At 42.9% G+C, this 16,426-nt stretch overlaps 1 protein-coding gene across 7 annotated transcripts in view; it reads left to right on the top strand.

The window, feature by feature from the left end:
• cep350 (centrosomal protein 350) overlaps positions 1 to 16,426 on the top strand; it is a 209,842-nt gene that overhangs the window by 67,533 nt on the left and 125,883 nt on the right. For 5 of the 7 annotated variants that reach the window (XM_078561482.1, XM_078561487.1, XM_078561485.1 and 2 more), the window contains exons 9-11: positions 8,149 to 8,289; positions 12,948 to 13,597; positions 14,891 to 15,012. In XM_078561482.1, coding sequence (XP_078417608.1) covers positions 8,149 to 8,289; positions 12,948 to 13,597; positions 14,891 to 15,012 — 913 coding nt within the window. The remainder of the gene's footprint in view (positions 1 to 8,148; positions 8,290 to 12,947; positions 13,598 to 14,890; positions 15,013 to 16,426) is intronic. The other 2 variants (XM_078561488.1, XM_078561484.1) reach the window with 1 other exon arrangement.

The following is a 16,426-nucleotide window of genomic DNA, read 5'->3' as shown; positions in this document are numbered from 1 at the left end:
TTTTGAGCCCACTTGTTGTCTAAGATACCGGTGAACCTTTATTTTTTGGGATTTATGTTCAGATGAGACTTTAGGTCATATTCTGCAAGTAGCCCCCATTTGACTAAAGGCCATGCACCTGGCCTTTGACAATACAGTTGTGTAACTGGCAGCTGGATGCTCAGAATGGTGGCCTAGAGAGGTGGGTGGTGGGTAGGTTGACACTGGCTGGTGCATAGGGTGACCCTGAGTATTGGGTAGGGTGGTCCTGGCAGGAATGTACAGGACTAGAACTGATGATATCACTCTTACTCCATGAATTGAGCACAAATTCAAATTTGGGAAGATGTGGTAAATCAAAGAGTAGAGACCAGGCAAGCGAGAAAAGTGGTAATATGGGAAATGATAAACAGATCCTGACAGGAGGATAAATCAGCAGATAAGACTAGAGGTTACAAAAATAATAAAGGGACAAAACTAAAGGCTCTATACCTAAATATACTTAGCATTTGAAACAAAACAGATGAACTGATAGCACAAATAGAAATAAATAAAATTTGATAGCCATTACAGGGACATGACTGCAGGATGACATAGATTGAGTGCTGAATATTGAAGGATCATGACATTTAGGAAGGACAAGAAGCCAGGGAAAAGTGGTGGCTCTGTTAATTAATGCTGGTGTTTGCGCACTAGCGAGGGATGACTTAAGTTCAAGAAACCAGAATGTAGAAGCTGTTTGGGTAGAGATGAGAAATGATAAAGGCAAGAAGTCACTTGTGGGAGTGCGTACAGGCTTCCTAACAGTAACCACATGATAGGATGGAGTATAAAGGAAGAAATAATGGGAACTTGTCAGAAAGGTATGGTGATAATCCTGAAGGATTTTAATCTACATATAGACCAGAAAAATCAGATGGGCAAAGGTAGCCTAGATGAGGAATTAATAGAATAGTTTCTTGGAACAGCATGTTCTGGCACTAACCAGAGAGCAGGCTATACTAGACTTGGTATTGTGCAATGAGATAGGATTAATTAATGACCTCATAGTGAAGGCACCCCTAGGTAGCAGCGATCATAATATGATTGAATTTTACATTCAGTTTGAGAGAGAGAAGAGTGAGTCTAAAACTAGTATGTTAAACTTAAATAATGGCAATTCTGAGGACATGAAAGCAGAGCTAGCTAAAGTGAACTGGAAAATTAGGTTGAGGGATAGGTCAATAGAGATGCAGTGGCAGACATTTATGGGGATATTTCACAATGCACAGAATAGATACATTCCAACAAAAATGAAAAATTCTAAGGGAGGACCCACCATCAGTGGTTAACTAAAAAAGCTGAAGATAGTATCAAGCTTGAAGAGAAAGCATGTAATTGTGCAAAGATGGGTGACAGGGAAGAAGATTGAACAGAATGTAAAAAAACAGTGAAGAATGACTAAAAGATTAATAAGGAGGGAAAAATTGGAGTACAAGAGAAAGCTAGCTAGAAACACAAAGACAGATAGTAAGAGTTTCTATAGATATTTAAAAAAGAAAAGAGGAAACAAAGTAAGCATTGGTGTTATAGAAAGTGAGTCTGGGGAATTAATAATGGAAAATAAGGAGGTGGCAGATAAATTGAATAAGTATTTTGCTCTGTTTTCACAAGTAGCATCCCAGAAATAGCTATAAATCAGGAAATGGAAGGAAGAGAGGAACTCAAGAAAATTACAATCACCAGGGAAGTAGTAATGAGCAAGTTGTTGGAGTTGCAGGCTTACAAGTCCCCAGGCCCCAATGGACTTCATCCTAGGGCCTTAAAAGAAGGGGCTAGTGGGATAGCTGGTACGTTGATTTGAATTTGGATGGTTTTAAGGTGCCACATCTAAGGTTATTGCGGAAAAATAAAAGTTCATGGTGTAGGGGTTAAAATTTTGGCTTGGATAGAAGTTTGGCTAGCTAACCAGAAACAGTAGGCATAAATGGGTTGTAACGAGTGGTGTGTCACAGGGGTCAGTGCTGGGACCTCAACTTTTTACAATTTATATAAATGACTTGGATGAAGGGACTGAAGGTATGGTCGCTTAAATTTGCTGATGACACAAAGATTGGTATGACATTAAGTTGCGAAGAGGACATAAGGAGGCAACAATGGGATGTAGATAGGTTAAGAGAGTTATCCCTGGTGTCTTGGCCAATATTTATCTTTCAATCAACGTTATATAAAAAAGATTATCTTATCAACACCATACTGCTGTTTGTGGGGGTTTCTTGGGTGCAAATTGGCTACCACGTTTCATATGTTGAACAGTGACTATGCTTCTAAAGTACCTAATTGGCTGTAAATGACTTTGAGATGTCTGGTGGTCGTGAAAAAGGCTATATAAATGCAAGTCTGTCTGTCTGCCTTTCCATCGTGTCAGCCTCTTTGAACTCTGGACTTTCATCTGAGTATAGCTGCTGTTGGGAGCACACTGCATGGAAAATTGAGTTTAAAACCTGTGTCCTAATCCTTAACTTTTCAGAGCATTGAGGTGGCAGCACCTCTGCTTGTGCAGTATTATGTATCCCTTTCAAACTAAGACCGTTATTATATTCGATAAAAGTGTGCGCAGCAAGCCTCTGGGAGCTGCCCCTGATTTTTGTGTTTGTTCATTTTATGTAGCAGAGGGTCTCTTAAAGTAACCTCACTCACGCAAACCCGCTAGACCTGCAGTCTGTGTGCTAAATATAGCAAAAGGGCTGCAGCAGTAGTGAGCTGAAGTCTTCTGCTGCCTTTCCTTTGTGCAGAGGCTGGGGGGAGGGGATTTGCTGCACTGCCTGACACTGGTTATGGATGGCTCATCAGCACTTCCTATTAATAACCTCACAGCTGATAGAAGGTAAGCAGCAGGTTCTGCTCTCAGCAGCTTCTTGCTCTTGCCTGAGCTTTGGCGATAATTTTCTCAAGCAATTTGTTGTACATTCACTCATTGACAGTAATTAGGTCATTCCTCTGCTTATTATATGCAGAACACTCAGATTATTTACTGTGACCATTTGATTTTGCACACATTAGGAATTGCTTTACAGGCACCCCCACCCCATCAAATTATACCTGAAAGAATTGGTGGAGAGGACTGGAATGACCCCACCTCATTATCTGCCTGTCATTCTTCAGCCCCTCTACCTCAGTGTAGGAGGTCTTGTGGTGCGGTGGGTTACTCCCTGACTGAGAATCAGACCTCTGGGTTCGAGCCCCACCCCAGGACTTGATGGCTACAAGGAAGGTACGTTGATAACACAGCCAAACAGTTGAGTATCAACTCGCAAATCCTTCCAACACATGCCAGTGGCAGGTAGTAATAGCGGGAGAGATTCCTGGTTAGCCATTTGATGGAGAGAAAATTGAAGCCTTTACCATCACTATCCATAGCTCCAGGCTACCTCAACACAACCCAGCCTACCTGGCCTAGCTGTTATCAGAATTCAACACCCTGGTCTGTCAGGAGAGAAAGCAACACCGATGGGCGGGGCTAGCTTACATTGATGGTGCAAGCATTGTCGGCATGCTGCAGTTGACTGAATTAAGTTTCTATTGTCTCTGAGTCAGAGGCTGTTGGTTTCGGCCCCACCCCAGGACATAAGTGCACAAAATAGGCTGACTCTGAAATACGTTGCTGAAGGAGTGCTGGTGGCAGCTTTCAGACACCACAAGAATCTAGAGCCCCTGACGGTCTGTTCAGATGGACCTAGAAGAATCCACTGCAATATTATATAGCACTTTGGGGCGTTTTATTGCTTTAAAGGCGTTTCTAAATATATGTTGTATTTGAAGAAGGGTAAAGGAGTTCACCTGGTGCCCTGACCAACATTGCTCCTCAACCTACACTATACAAGAACAGGTTCACTGACCTTGCTACTCTTTGTCAGGCTCATGTGCTCAAATTGGCTTGTTCCCTTGGCCCACATAGCAACATTGACTACATTTCAAAAGTAATTTGTTGATTGTGTTCTTTGGGGCATCCAATGGTGGTGAAAGGTACAATAGAAATGTAAGGGGGTCTCTGTTCTCTAGAAGAATTGGAGCCTTTGGTTATTAACGCTGGCAGAGCTTTGTCTTTAGTGTTTACTTGCTTAGACAGCCTGATGTTGAATGTTGATGTTCAACAACTGACAATTAGATAGATACCATAATGTCGACATGAGAGGGTTTTATAAGGGAGGGAGGAGAGCAGCAATTAGGATAAAATGGAAGACTGAGAACAAGATCCAAGTAAGGCTAGTAGGCTTATTAAAGAAAGGAGGTAGATGGTAATAGACAGTGGTTCAAGGGAGTGTCCTAAAGAGTTGGAGTGTAGTGGCTGTGGAGAATTAACAGTAGTGAAAATAGAGCTAAGCAGAGAGTGCTGATGGAGACAGTACTGCAGAAGATCATTTGGGTAAAGAGAGGGAGACTGAAAGATTTGCAAACAAGGATCTTGATGTCATTGCATCAGGAAACAGGGTGCCATGGAGAATTGGAAGAGCAAAGATGGTGGGTGACATTGCATCAGAGAGGCTCCCAGCCACAGACTTCTGAATTACTGGGGAGAAGGCAGTGAAGGCATTTGAAAAAGAACATTTATGTGGCATTTTTCATGGCCTCGATATACCAAAGCACTTCACAGCCAATAGTGTACTTTTGAAGTGTAGTCACTGTTGTAATGTAAGAAATGGGGAAGCCATTTTTGCATAGTATTTTTGCATCCCACAACAGCAATGTGATAATGGCCAAATAACCTGTTGTGGTGACGTTGGTTGAGGGATAAATATTGACCCAGACACCAGAGAAAGCCCCTCCTCCCACCACCTCTCCCAATATACTGCTGAACCTTTTACATCTGTCTGAGAGGGCAGTCTCTTCAGTTTGATTATTACTTAAATGGAGAACGACTGCAGAATCCTGAGGTGCAGAGGGATCTTGGTGTTCTCATGCATCACTCACGAAAAGTTAGTATAGGTACAGCATGTAATCAAGAAGCCTAATGGAATGTTATCCTTTATTATGAAAGGATTGGAACATGGCTGATCGGTTTGTATTGAGTTCTATATTCTCATCTACCCCCCCCTATAACCTTTGATTCCCTTGCCTAACAAGAATCTATCTACCTCTGCCTTAATGCTCAGTGACCCTACTTCCACTGCCTTCTGAGGCAGAGAGTTCCAAAGTCGCACAACCCTCAGAAAAAAGGATGTTATGCTTCAGTTATACAGGGCATTGGTGAAACCACATCTCGAATAATGTGTGCCGTTTTGGTCTCCTTATTTAAGGAAGGATATTAATGCATTGGAGGTGGTTCAGAGGTGTTTTACTAGATTGGTACCCAAGATGAGTGGGTTGTCTTATGAGGATAGGTTGGACAGACTGGGCTTGTTTCCACCGGAGTTTAAAAGAGCGAGGGGTGACTTGATTGAAGTATATAAGATCCTGAATGGTCTTGACAAGGTGGACGTGGGAAGGACAATTCCTCTTGTTGGTGAGTCCAGAGCTAAAGGGCACTGTTTTAAAATTAGGGATTGTCCTTATAGGACAGAGATGAGAAATATTTTCTGAAGGTTGTGCAACTTTGGAACTCTCTGCCTCAGAAGGCAGTGGAAGCAGGGTCACTGAATATTTTTAAGGGAGAGGTAGGTAGATTCTTGAGAGGCAAGGGAATCAAAGGTTGTCAGGGGTAGATGGGAATGCAGAACTCAACTCAAACCGGTCAGCCATGATCTTATTGAATGGCGGAGTAGGCTCAAGGGGTCGAATGGCCTATTACTGCTCCTATTTCACATGTTTGTATCTCATCCAAAAGACAGCACTTCTGATAGTGCAGCATCCCCTTGGTGCTGCACTCCATGTCAGTCTAGATTATGTGCTCAAGTGCCACGTGTAGGACTTAAACCCTCAGCTTTCTGTCTCAAAAGCAAGAGTGCTGTATCATCTGAGCCACGGTAAATGCATTGGAGTTTTGTTAAGAGGCAGAAGTAGGACTAAATGGGCAATGTTCAGGAGATGAAAATTTGCAATCTTGGTAGCTGGCTGGCTATAGTATAGGAGTAACAGCATAGGATAGGGTGAGCCCGTATTGAGGTTGCATGCTACTTGGCTCACCCTGGGTGGACAGCTGAATCAGAGGCATGAAGGCATCTGTGGGAATTGGAAAAGGTGACTTTAGTTTAGCATAATTGAACTGAAAGAAATTTCAGCTCATCTGGGCCTTCACGTTGATGAACAGGGTGAGCTGGGGATTGAATTGAAGGTACAATGAACATGATGGGGATTAGGAAGAGAGGATTTCTGGAAGAGCAGGTCTTGTACAGCAGTGCAGAAGCTGGAGGGAATAGGTATGATCCCCTGAGAGACTTTAGGAACTGGGCTGACCAATCCTTTGCCCCTTCACTGTCAGGTCAGGCTGCCTGAAGGCACTGGGGATATGGTTCCGAGGGACCAGGGCATGCATTAGAAATTGGAAGGAGTGAGTAGTCATGGTGAAAAAAAACTGGGCATGTGGGACAGACGCTGCCTCCTCATTGCGGGTAAGAACCTGGTCATCAGGTGTGAGGCACTCTCGGTGTTGCCGTACTGGCCCATTCCTCACTCCTGTGCTGTGGTGATCAACCGAGCCATCATCTGCTTTATCTGGAGGTCGAAAATGGACCATGTTCGCAGGGACACGATGTACAAACCTCGGGGGATAAAACATGCCCAACACCGCCCTCATCCTGATGGCCACCTTTGTGTGTGGCTGCATCAGGCTGTACGTAGACCCTCGGTGCGCAAACACCAAGTGTCACTACATGCTGAGGTCCTACCTGTCCCTGATGTTGCGAAGGATGGGGCTGCCCATGCTACTGCGTAACGCTCCATGTAGTTTGATCATGCATACTACCTATCCCTCGTGGAAAAAATAATGCAGAGAAACACCTTTTACCACAAGTCCATCAGACAGTGGTTGGCAAACAATGCCCCAGAGCCCCTGCAGGAAAAGGAGATAGTGGGTCCTGTTGGATAGTTCCCCGAGCAGACTGTCAAAGTCATTTGGCAGAATGCCTCATCAGAACTTCCTGACAAGCACCAAGATGTAGCTTGACTGATGGTGTGAAAGGCCCCCCAACCTCGTCAGAGCCTTCCTGCACACCAGGAGTCTCATCCCCTCTCCATTGTTGCCCTCAAGGCGGCTGTGCTGGGGAAGAGACGTTGTCCATCCCCTTGTGGAGTATGCTTTTGTAAAGAAGGTTTGGAGAGAATTGCAGTGGTTTTTTTCGATGTTCATCCCGAGCAGCTCTGTGATGCAGGACTCTGTGCTCTACGGCTGTTCCCAGGGACACACACCGTGACAAACATCAACTACAGCTGGAAGACCTTCAACTTGGTGAAAGACGCTCTTTGGTCTGCCTGAAACTTGTTGGCCTTTCAGTGCATAGAGTTGTCTCAAACCGAGTGTTGCAGACTGGCACATTCCAAAGTCCAGGGCTACGTGCTGAGGGATGCAGCTGCCACAGCGGCGCAATGGGGAAAGGTCGCTGTCCAAGACCTTTCAGCCATAGTGCACTGAGGGGCTGGGCATTGTATAGACCCCTCGGGCTGTATGACTCGCATTGAATGTATGCAGTGAATATTATATGTATCATAATTGTATTGAAGCACCAAAGAGTGCAACATGATCTATCGAGACAACTTAAATACCATTGCACTGTCTGTTATGACCATTTTGAAATGTCTGTAATGTTCCTCTGTATAAAAGCACCTCAGGGTGCAACATGATCTATGTAGAAAACTTGAATATTATTGCACTTTCTGTGATATCCTTTCAGATATTTTATGAATAAAGTATACTTTTGCAGAAAAAAGGAGACATGCACATAAGTCTGCTTTTCTTGAATATAGTTTTGCTGTAGTCTTTAGCCCTTGAACATTAGCCTTTGCAGAAGGTTAGATGTGATGAAGCTGCAGAAAGCTTGAGGTTCTAAATCTATTGTTCAGAGGGCCTTGTTGGCTTTCACTACAATTCTACAGTGGGATTTTGATCATTTGTGTACTGTGCTAATGGAATTCGCATTGGTGAAGACTTTTGTAGACTTTGCAGAATGAACAGTTTGTGATCGCCAAGTCATTGCTAAATTATTCAAATTCTAGCATCTCAGAACTTCAATTTGTGGATGCTGTTCATTTCTTTAGGTGCCCATGTTATCAGCACAGCCTCCTGGCGTGAAGGTCAGAAGCTGGTGAAGATGGTTCTGGGACCTGCACCTAAGACAGTGAAGGAAAACGGGGTGGCTCCCAGCCCAAGAGCTGGGAGAGAGAGGAATGAAAGGCCAAGTGAGTAGCTGATCAGTGCTTAAACCGTCTGTCTCAGCTGATGTTCTTGAATACATTGACCTGTGCCCATAAATGGAGTTGGAACTGCTCACGTTATTTACTTGAGTGGTCGCTAACCTGTGTGTGCTGAATGCTGTGATCGGCCTTGTCAATAATGCATAAACTTATTTAGCTGTGTTTTGGTTTTAGGAATGAGACATGTTTAAACCAAAATGGGTAACTTATTTGCTGCCATGAAAATTTTTTACGTCTACCTACCCTCCAATTCACATTGTTCATGGGAGCAGTTCTTAAGTTCTTTCTATTCTCTCTCTCCACACCACCCCCCCCCCCCCCGCCCCCCCCCCCCGCCCATACAACATGCAAAGCCTATGATGTTAACGATAGCCTACATTTGATTATTTATTTAAAGCCTTGACACATAAAATATCTGCTACTACAAGCATGGAATTCCATAAATTACAAAGACCTAGGTTAGTGCAGCATTGAAGGGGCTATATTGATATTTCTGAGAAGTGAGCCATTTTATTCAGGTTTTAAGAATGGAAAAAGGGCATGAATTCCAATGAAGCCTATCCAATTACCTGGCATCTTACTGTTACCTAAGTCTGTCTAGAAATGCATCTAACAGCCTCTTGAACACATCAGTGAGCTTCGATCATTACTTGCTTCACTAGCTTGAAAACAAATTTCACCTGACTTATTTTCTTATTCCTCTCAGTTTCATCTGTGTCCCCTGATATTTGAATACTTCACATAGTGAACAGTATTTTTGGGTCAGCTTTAACAAGGGAGCGGAAGCTAGCTAATGTACTCCTCTCTAAACCCAAAGGTGAAAGGTGCTAACATACAAACATGCGAATTAGGAACAGGAGTAGGCCATTTGCCCCTGAAGCCTGCTCTACCATTCGATAAGATCATGGCTGATCTGATTGTGGCCTCAACTCTACTTTCCTGTCTGCCCCCCGTACCCTCAGATTCTTGACTAACAAGGGAGTTATTCTACCTCTACCTTTAAAAATGACCCTGCCTTCACTGCTCTTTGGGAAGAGAGGTCCACAGAGGAAATAAATTCTCCTCACCTCCATCTTAAATAGGACACCCCTTATTTTTAAACGGTGTCCCCTAATCCTAGTGTCTCCCACAAGGGGAAACATACTTTCAGTCAAGTCCCTGTCAAGTCCCCTCAGGATCTTATGTTTCAATATGATCTCTCATTCTTCTGAACTCCAGTGGATACAGATCCACCCTGTCCAACCTTTCCTCTTAAGATAGCCACCCCAGTCCTAGGGATTAGTTGAATGAACTTTTGTTGAACTGCTTTGAATGCAATTATGTCCTTCCTTAAATAAGGAGAGCAAGACTGTATACAGGACTCTAGATGAGGTCTTGCCAATGCCCTGTACAACTTTAGCAAAACATCCCTACTTTTATATTCCATTCCCCATGCAATAAACAACCACATTCCATTTGCCTTCCTAATCACCTGCATACCAACTTTTCGTGATTTGTGTATCTGGACACCCAGATTCCTTTACCTCAGTTCTGCAATCTCTCTCCATTTAATTAATATGCTGGTTTTCTGTTCCCCCTGCCAAAGTGGACAAGTTCACATTTTCTCACATTATACTTACCATCTGCCAAGTTTTTGCCTACCTATTTAACCTATCTATATCCCTTTGAAGACTCCTTATGTCTTCTTCACAACATACTTTCCTACCTATCTTTGTGTCATCAGCAAATTTAACACCTTGCATTTGGTCCCATCATCCAAGTCATTGAGAAAGATTGTAAATAGTTGAGGTCCCAGCACTGATCTCTATGGCACTCTCCTTATTACATCTTCTCGACCCGAAAATGACCCATTTATGCCTACTGTTTCCTGTTAGCTAACCCATCCTCCATGCTAATATGTTACCCTCTACACCATGAGCTCTTATTTTGTGTGCTGAACTATTGCAGTACATATATCTCTTCCCAGGTGAGAATATCAAGTTGAAACCAGGACTCAATCTGAGACCTTTCAGACCTGCATTCTGCAATACTCTTCCAGACCACTGAACCAGCACGAATCACAGTTGTAGTGCTTTGTGAAGTAATTAAATTTTGGACCAGAATTTGCTCTCAAAGTAATTGTGAGGCTAATAATCCTTGTTATACATGTGCAAATGGTGCAGTAACTTTGGGTCAGGGGCAGATGCGTGGTTAAAATATCCAAATATCCATGTCTGAAATGCATTGCTCTACTGCTAACTTATGAAAATGGCTTCCAGCTGCTTGCATCAATTCAGATGTACTGAATGCCTCAAACACAAAATCAACATAACATTTTGTCTATCATGCTTAATTTTATTTCAACAGAAATGAAGAATTTTACTTTAAATAGTTGATACAACAAAGATAACTCTCGCATGACTCAGCATTACTCCCAGCACATATATGGCATCACGTGCAGTCCCAAAGTTCTGTAAACTGTGTCTCCTGTACAAATGACCCCTCACTTTTCCTACTCAATAGATTTGGTCTTTGAGTCATTTTCACTGGCAACTTTATTCCATCAAAGTTCCCTGGATATGAATAACACCAACAAGGCACACTTCTATGAACCCTCTCTCCCCCAGGTCACGACAGTCCTGATGTCATAGCTTTCTAGAGTTCCTTTTCAACCAACCAACAATGCACCGGTTCGCAGTCTGGTCACCTCTTTTACAAACACCCGGTTCTTTGGTGTGCCTGAGTTATTCCCACTGCTTTTAGGTTTCAGCCCCTTCTTCCAACAGCTCTGGGAGTTCTCTTTCTTCTGACAAACAGAAAAACTGACCCTTTTCGTAGGGAGCTCTGCTTGCTTCTCCAGGACACCAGCAGTTCTGTGTTCCTTTGCAGTACAGCAGGCTGAAATTTGATACTCCCAATTAGCTCCTATTTTCCCTTTTTATTTTTGTTACCTATCTTTCATTTCCAAAGCAACCTTAGGCCACTTTTCAGAAATGACCTCACAGCCAGGAAATCTAATTACACTTCTTCCCAACCCCTCCTTTTCAGGGATTCTCTTAGGATCACTTTGGACAAGGGATGTCTCAAAGATGCAAGCTTCTTGCCACCTGCAGAATTCATTACAAATGGCATGCAATTGCTATGTTTGTGCACTAGATATGAGCTAAGCACGCCACAGAGATTTAAGCTTTGTCTGTTTCAGTCCATGTCCCTTTTAACTACATGATGAGTGCTACATCCAAATAAGTTATCTGATGCTAAGAATTAGCTACTACCAATGTGGAATCTCATTCCTTCAGGTTTTAATTGTTGGAAATTTAAAAAAATTAAATTAAATTAAAATTCCAAATTTTTTCCCCCCCTGTGCCTCTCTTCCCTCTGTTAACCAATCTTTCTTCCTCCCTCTCTTTCTCTATATTATTTGACATTAAATTCATCCAGTCTAATGTATAGCAACTCCATAGCCCTCGTGCTGTTAATTTCACAATCCTTTAATCTGGTTGGTTAAGGAGATTTATAGTTGCTGGCCCTGCTCACTCAGATCCAGGAAGTTGCTTCTCTTACTGTGTCATTAACAGCTTAAATTCTCATCAACTTGCCTGCAAAATATTTAAGCACCCATTAGTGCAAGGGCAAGTCTAACTAATGGCAAATAGTAATAGATGCCCTGCTGGACTAGGTTATGACCCGATGAAATCTACTTAATTAAACTGTTGCACTTATCTGAAAAAAGGATGATTGGATTTGGATCGTTGATATTTTGAAGACCCAGCAGTCCAATTAAGATTAAAAAGGAATGATTAGTCTTGGAGGTGGATAGGAAAGGGTTCATTTTAACATGCTGGGTGGTTATGAGGTAAGACCTGATGACCCCTTGTTTATCCTCCCCTAAAATGTCATGATATGGAGTGTCCCAGTGCATCTTGGAGCAGCTCCTTTGGAAAGTGTGTAAGGCTCCTGACCTCAATAAACCGCACCACCCACGGGTAATCTTGGACCTTGACTGGTGACCTGTCCACATCTGCCTCTCTTTTTTTAGGCAGTCTTTGTCTGTTATTGAGTGTCTCTTATTTTCATTAGAACCATTGTGGGCGATTCCCCACCTGTAATGTCACTGAGCAGTCAGGCAGTAGGTATAATTCTGTGTTGCCCTCCTGCCAGAAGAAAAATGAATGGGGTGGTTGTTTTGTTATAAAATAAGAGTGCCTTAAAACTGAAGAATTCTCCATAGACTCTTTGTCCAGGGATGAGTTGTACAATATTGTCTCAATTTAATTTGTCATGGAGCAAAACGATGATGTGTATCGCATGGCAAGGCCATTTTATGTTGGCAGTATGCCTTCTGTTTTACCTCAATTCGGCCTCAGCACTGCGGCTGGTTGTTACTGACATAGATTTTGGTTTAAAGTTCTGTGAAATGGTACTGAACGAGTGAAAGGCTGTAATTGAATCTCATTTCAAAGTCATTTTTTTCTCCACTGTTTTGCTCAGGTATTTGACCCTCTCAATTATGTTACGGCTTTATTATTGCCAACCAGACCTAATTTTGTAATTCTTTGGTTGTCTCACATATTATAATAAAAATCTCATGCATGTGATGCACAGGATTAATAGCATGATCAGCGTATATCTACCCACCTCATTTAGGTCTTCTCTCCTTAAAGGTTATCTTTATGCACTTCCTACAGGAAATTGCACAAGAGCAGACTCTGACACCAGGATTGAAACTTCTAGAAAGTTGAGGCCCAGAAGTTCTGAGCGGCCGAGAGCTGAGCAGCAGCCAGAGACTGACTGGAGAAAGGAGGAGAAACAGAATGAGCTGGATATGCTGAATACGCATGTGCTGCCAGTGGAAGTACGAGGGATCCTCGATGACCTTCAGCTCAAGGCATCCCCTCGAGATCCAGAAGAGAAGGTGGGTTTGGAAGATGTTAAGAAGCCAACTGGAGGCCGGGCCTCCTCGAGAAGTGTGAGCCCAGTTAAAAGGAAGCAGGAGAAGCCTAACCTGAGCACAGAAATGCAGCTGAAACGGTTGCGGCACTATGATGCTGAGGAGGTGCGCCAATACATTGCTCGGCAGCAGGTAGAGAGGAAGAAGAGGCAGACAGAGGAGAAGAAAGCCCAGAAAGAAGCAATGGAACAAAAGAACAAACGCCTGCAGGAGCTCTACAGGAAGCAAAAAGAAGCCTTCTCAAAGCCCAGGCCGGAAGCCATGTGCCAGAAACGTTTCCAGGAGACGTTCTCGAAATATGTGTCAGAGCCGGTAAAGGTCGATGAGCCGCCTCACCACCAGGCAGCCCAGGAGGAGAGACAGGTGATCATTCTCTTTGTGTAGTCTGCAATGTTTTATATTCTAATTAAGAATTTCCCTAAATTCAGCTGACAGTGATGAGTGGAAGAGGCTGCAGAGGAACGCAGGAGAGAGAGCAGAGCCCTAGGGCATTCCTGCATGGGTGGAAAGGATATTTCAGAACTGTCAACTAAGTTGGCATGTAATGTAACAAGATATAAGAGTATACAGTGCCAGATCCAGTCAAAAGCTTTGGTTAAGTGTAAGTTTAATGTATCTTTATTAAATTTGTTGCTGTCAGGCAGCAGGTGTGAGGTGTTGTTTAACCAGCTGTATTGCCACTGAAGGTGTAAATCCTGATAACAGAAATTTGCATTTATATAGCAGCTTTAATGTAGAAAACCTCCCCAGGGTCTCTCAAAAGAGTAATCAGACAAAAACTGCCACTAAGTTAAAGGAAGAGATATTAGAACAGGTAACTAAACTCTTGGCCAAGGAATTGGGTACTGAGGAGTGTCCTAAAGGAGCTGAATGTGGTGGAAGAATCTCCAGAGCAGAGAAGTGAAGAAGACAGTTGCAGAATCTCATTTGTGACTGATTAGGGCAGTTTCTGTACTATGGCAACTTGTTTGGAGAGATTCAAAGCTGCAGGAAGGATGGGCATGGATTTAGGAGGTGACTACATGTAGAGAAAGGGAGATTGGGTGTGGGGCAAAGAAGGAAACTCTGAACATCAGCTAGGATGGGAATAGAAATAGAGTAGTTAGCTGTTTAGTTGGACTTGGGTTGATAAAACAGAAGGTGGGTTTCACAAAATGAGTTCAGAGAGGGCATGAGGGGATATAGGAGAGAAACAAGAACAAGACTAGGGGCCAGGGCAGAGGGAGCCTTAGGAATGTTTGGCATGGTGGCAAAGCAGAGGTTTGGAGTTGAGAGGAAGGGAAGCTGTGGCAATACCAGATACAGCTGAATGGGTGATCTCAATCTTAGTGACAATGAATCCCGAGCACTCCTTGCATTTATTGTTGGAGGTCAAGGGGGTGGGAGCATGGTTGGTACTGAACAAAGAAACTAGGCATATCTTTGCATTCCTGGGTCATTCTGGAGTAGTGAGCAGTTTTGTTAGATGAGAATGGGCCCAATGGTGCTTAATGTGGTCCCGTCAGATCTGGCAATGAATGGCTAAACTTATGTGCAAGTTGCGTTCAACTCTGTGGCATGTTGGACCACATGCTGTTAAGAGGTAGCCTTTGACAGTGGTTTACATACTGTTTAGCTGTTTCTAATAAAGAAATGTTTTCTTGTGACTTTGTCCAGCCAAGGACTGTCTACCAGCCTTCAGGGGAGTCTGATAAAGAAAACAAAGGTCAGGAGCGGCCCCTTAGCGCCTCGTCGAGTAGCGACATGTCTCTGTCTGAGCCTTCACATACTGCAGGCAGGTAAGGAGATACACTTATATAGTTAAATGTATTTCAACCCAAGTGCATCCTAGAGGATCAAAATCTGCCCTGGAGCTGAACTCCACACAGCCTCCTTTCAAATAGGCATAATCTATGAATCCAATCAAAAACAAAGTTAGTGTGAAGCCAAAGGAATGTACAATCCAGACATGTATTGAAAATAAATCAAAGTGATAAAACTCCAGTTGCTTTTTGAGGATTCCTAATGTCTTTAATTCTACAATCCTGCATTATTCCTTATCAAACAAATCACATACCTACTTACAGTTTGTTTATTTAGTTATTTAAATTCACGGTCTTGTCCTGTTGGCCTAATATCTTGAGTTTACCAGAATAATGCTATTTGGTTTTCAAACCCTACTTCCTGTCACATGACTTCCTGTTTATTGAGTGAGCCTAGTAGCTTGGCCTCAATCACCTTTCCCTGCAGCTTGCTCTAACCGTTGGTCAGCTTGTGCATAAATAAACACCATCTCTTTGGAATTTTCCCTGCTCTTGCATCCTCTTGTCCTGCTGCCCTGGGATATCCGAATATTTTAGGCTTACTTAAGTGTGAGCCCCTTTCCGAGAGGACTGTCTTTGAGGCTGAAGAACCCCAGCTTGAGTCATCCCTTGTAACTTTTAATCTGGCATCAGCCTTAATGGTACTGCCTTAGGCTGCGGTGAACAAATCTTTACCTCAGGTATGCTTTGGTATCATTTTCCAGAACTCCCTCAAAATAACCCCCCCTGGTTCACATATGGTCCTGCCTTTGTCCCATATTATTCATTGGTCATCTCCTTTTCACTTAGGATTATTCAACTTGCTTTTCTCCTCACCCACTCCATCCATCCATCCATTGCACTGATTTGAATGGTACATTATTAAAGCCCAGCAGAACCCCTCTGAAGTTCTTTCTGCTTTGAAAAGTGCTTCTCCAAATTGTCTCAAATTTGAAAATGATTCGTCTTGCTTGACAATGTCTTGTGTTAATTCTGTTCCACTTACTATATAGCCCGGTTACTCATTCTTCTGTTATGTAATGCTTTATGTTTGTAATGCAGGGGAACTTTGTTTTGCACCTTTGTAATGAAAGATTTTTGGCCAAGTAATGTGCAAGAACTATTTAGCAACAGCTAACATTTATATAGTGCCTTTAACGTGGTAAAATAACTCGAGGCACACCAGAAGAGTGTTATTGGGCAAAACCTGATGCTGAACCACCTGAGATATTAGCCATTAGGTGGCCATAAACTTTGTCAAACAGGTAGGCTTCAAGGAGTATCTGACAAATGGGAGAAGAAGAGAGTCAGAAGACTTTAGGGAGGGAATTCCAGACAAAAGGTGATATTGTATAATTTAGCTGCATGCTTGGGTAAGTATTTGATCTAGACGAGTTTAGATGAATACAAT

This window comes from Cetorhinus maximus, chromosome 17 (assembly GCF_964194155.1).
Source record: "Cetorhinus maximus chromosome 17, sCetMax3.hap1.1, whole genome shotgun sequence".
Lineage (NCBI taxonomy): Eukaryota > Metazoa > Chordata > Chondrichthyes > Lamniformes > Cetorhinidae > Cetorhinus > Cetorhinus maximus.
Note: the sequence above shows the minus strand (reverse complement) of the source record. Positions and strands in the feature narration are given on the sequence as shown.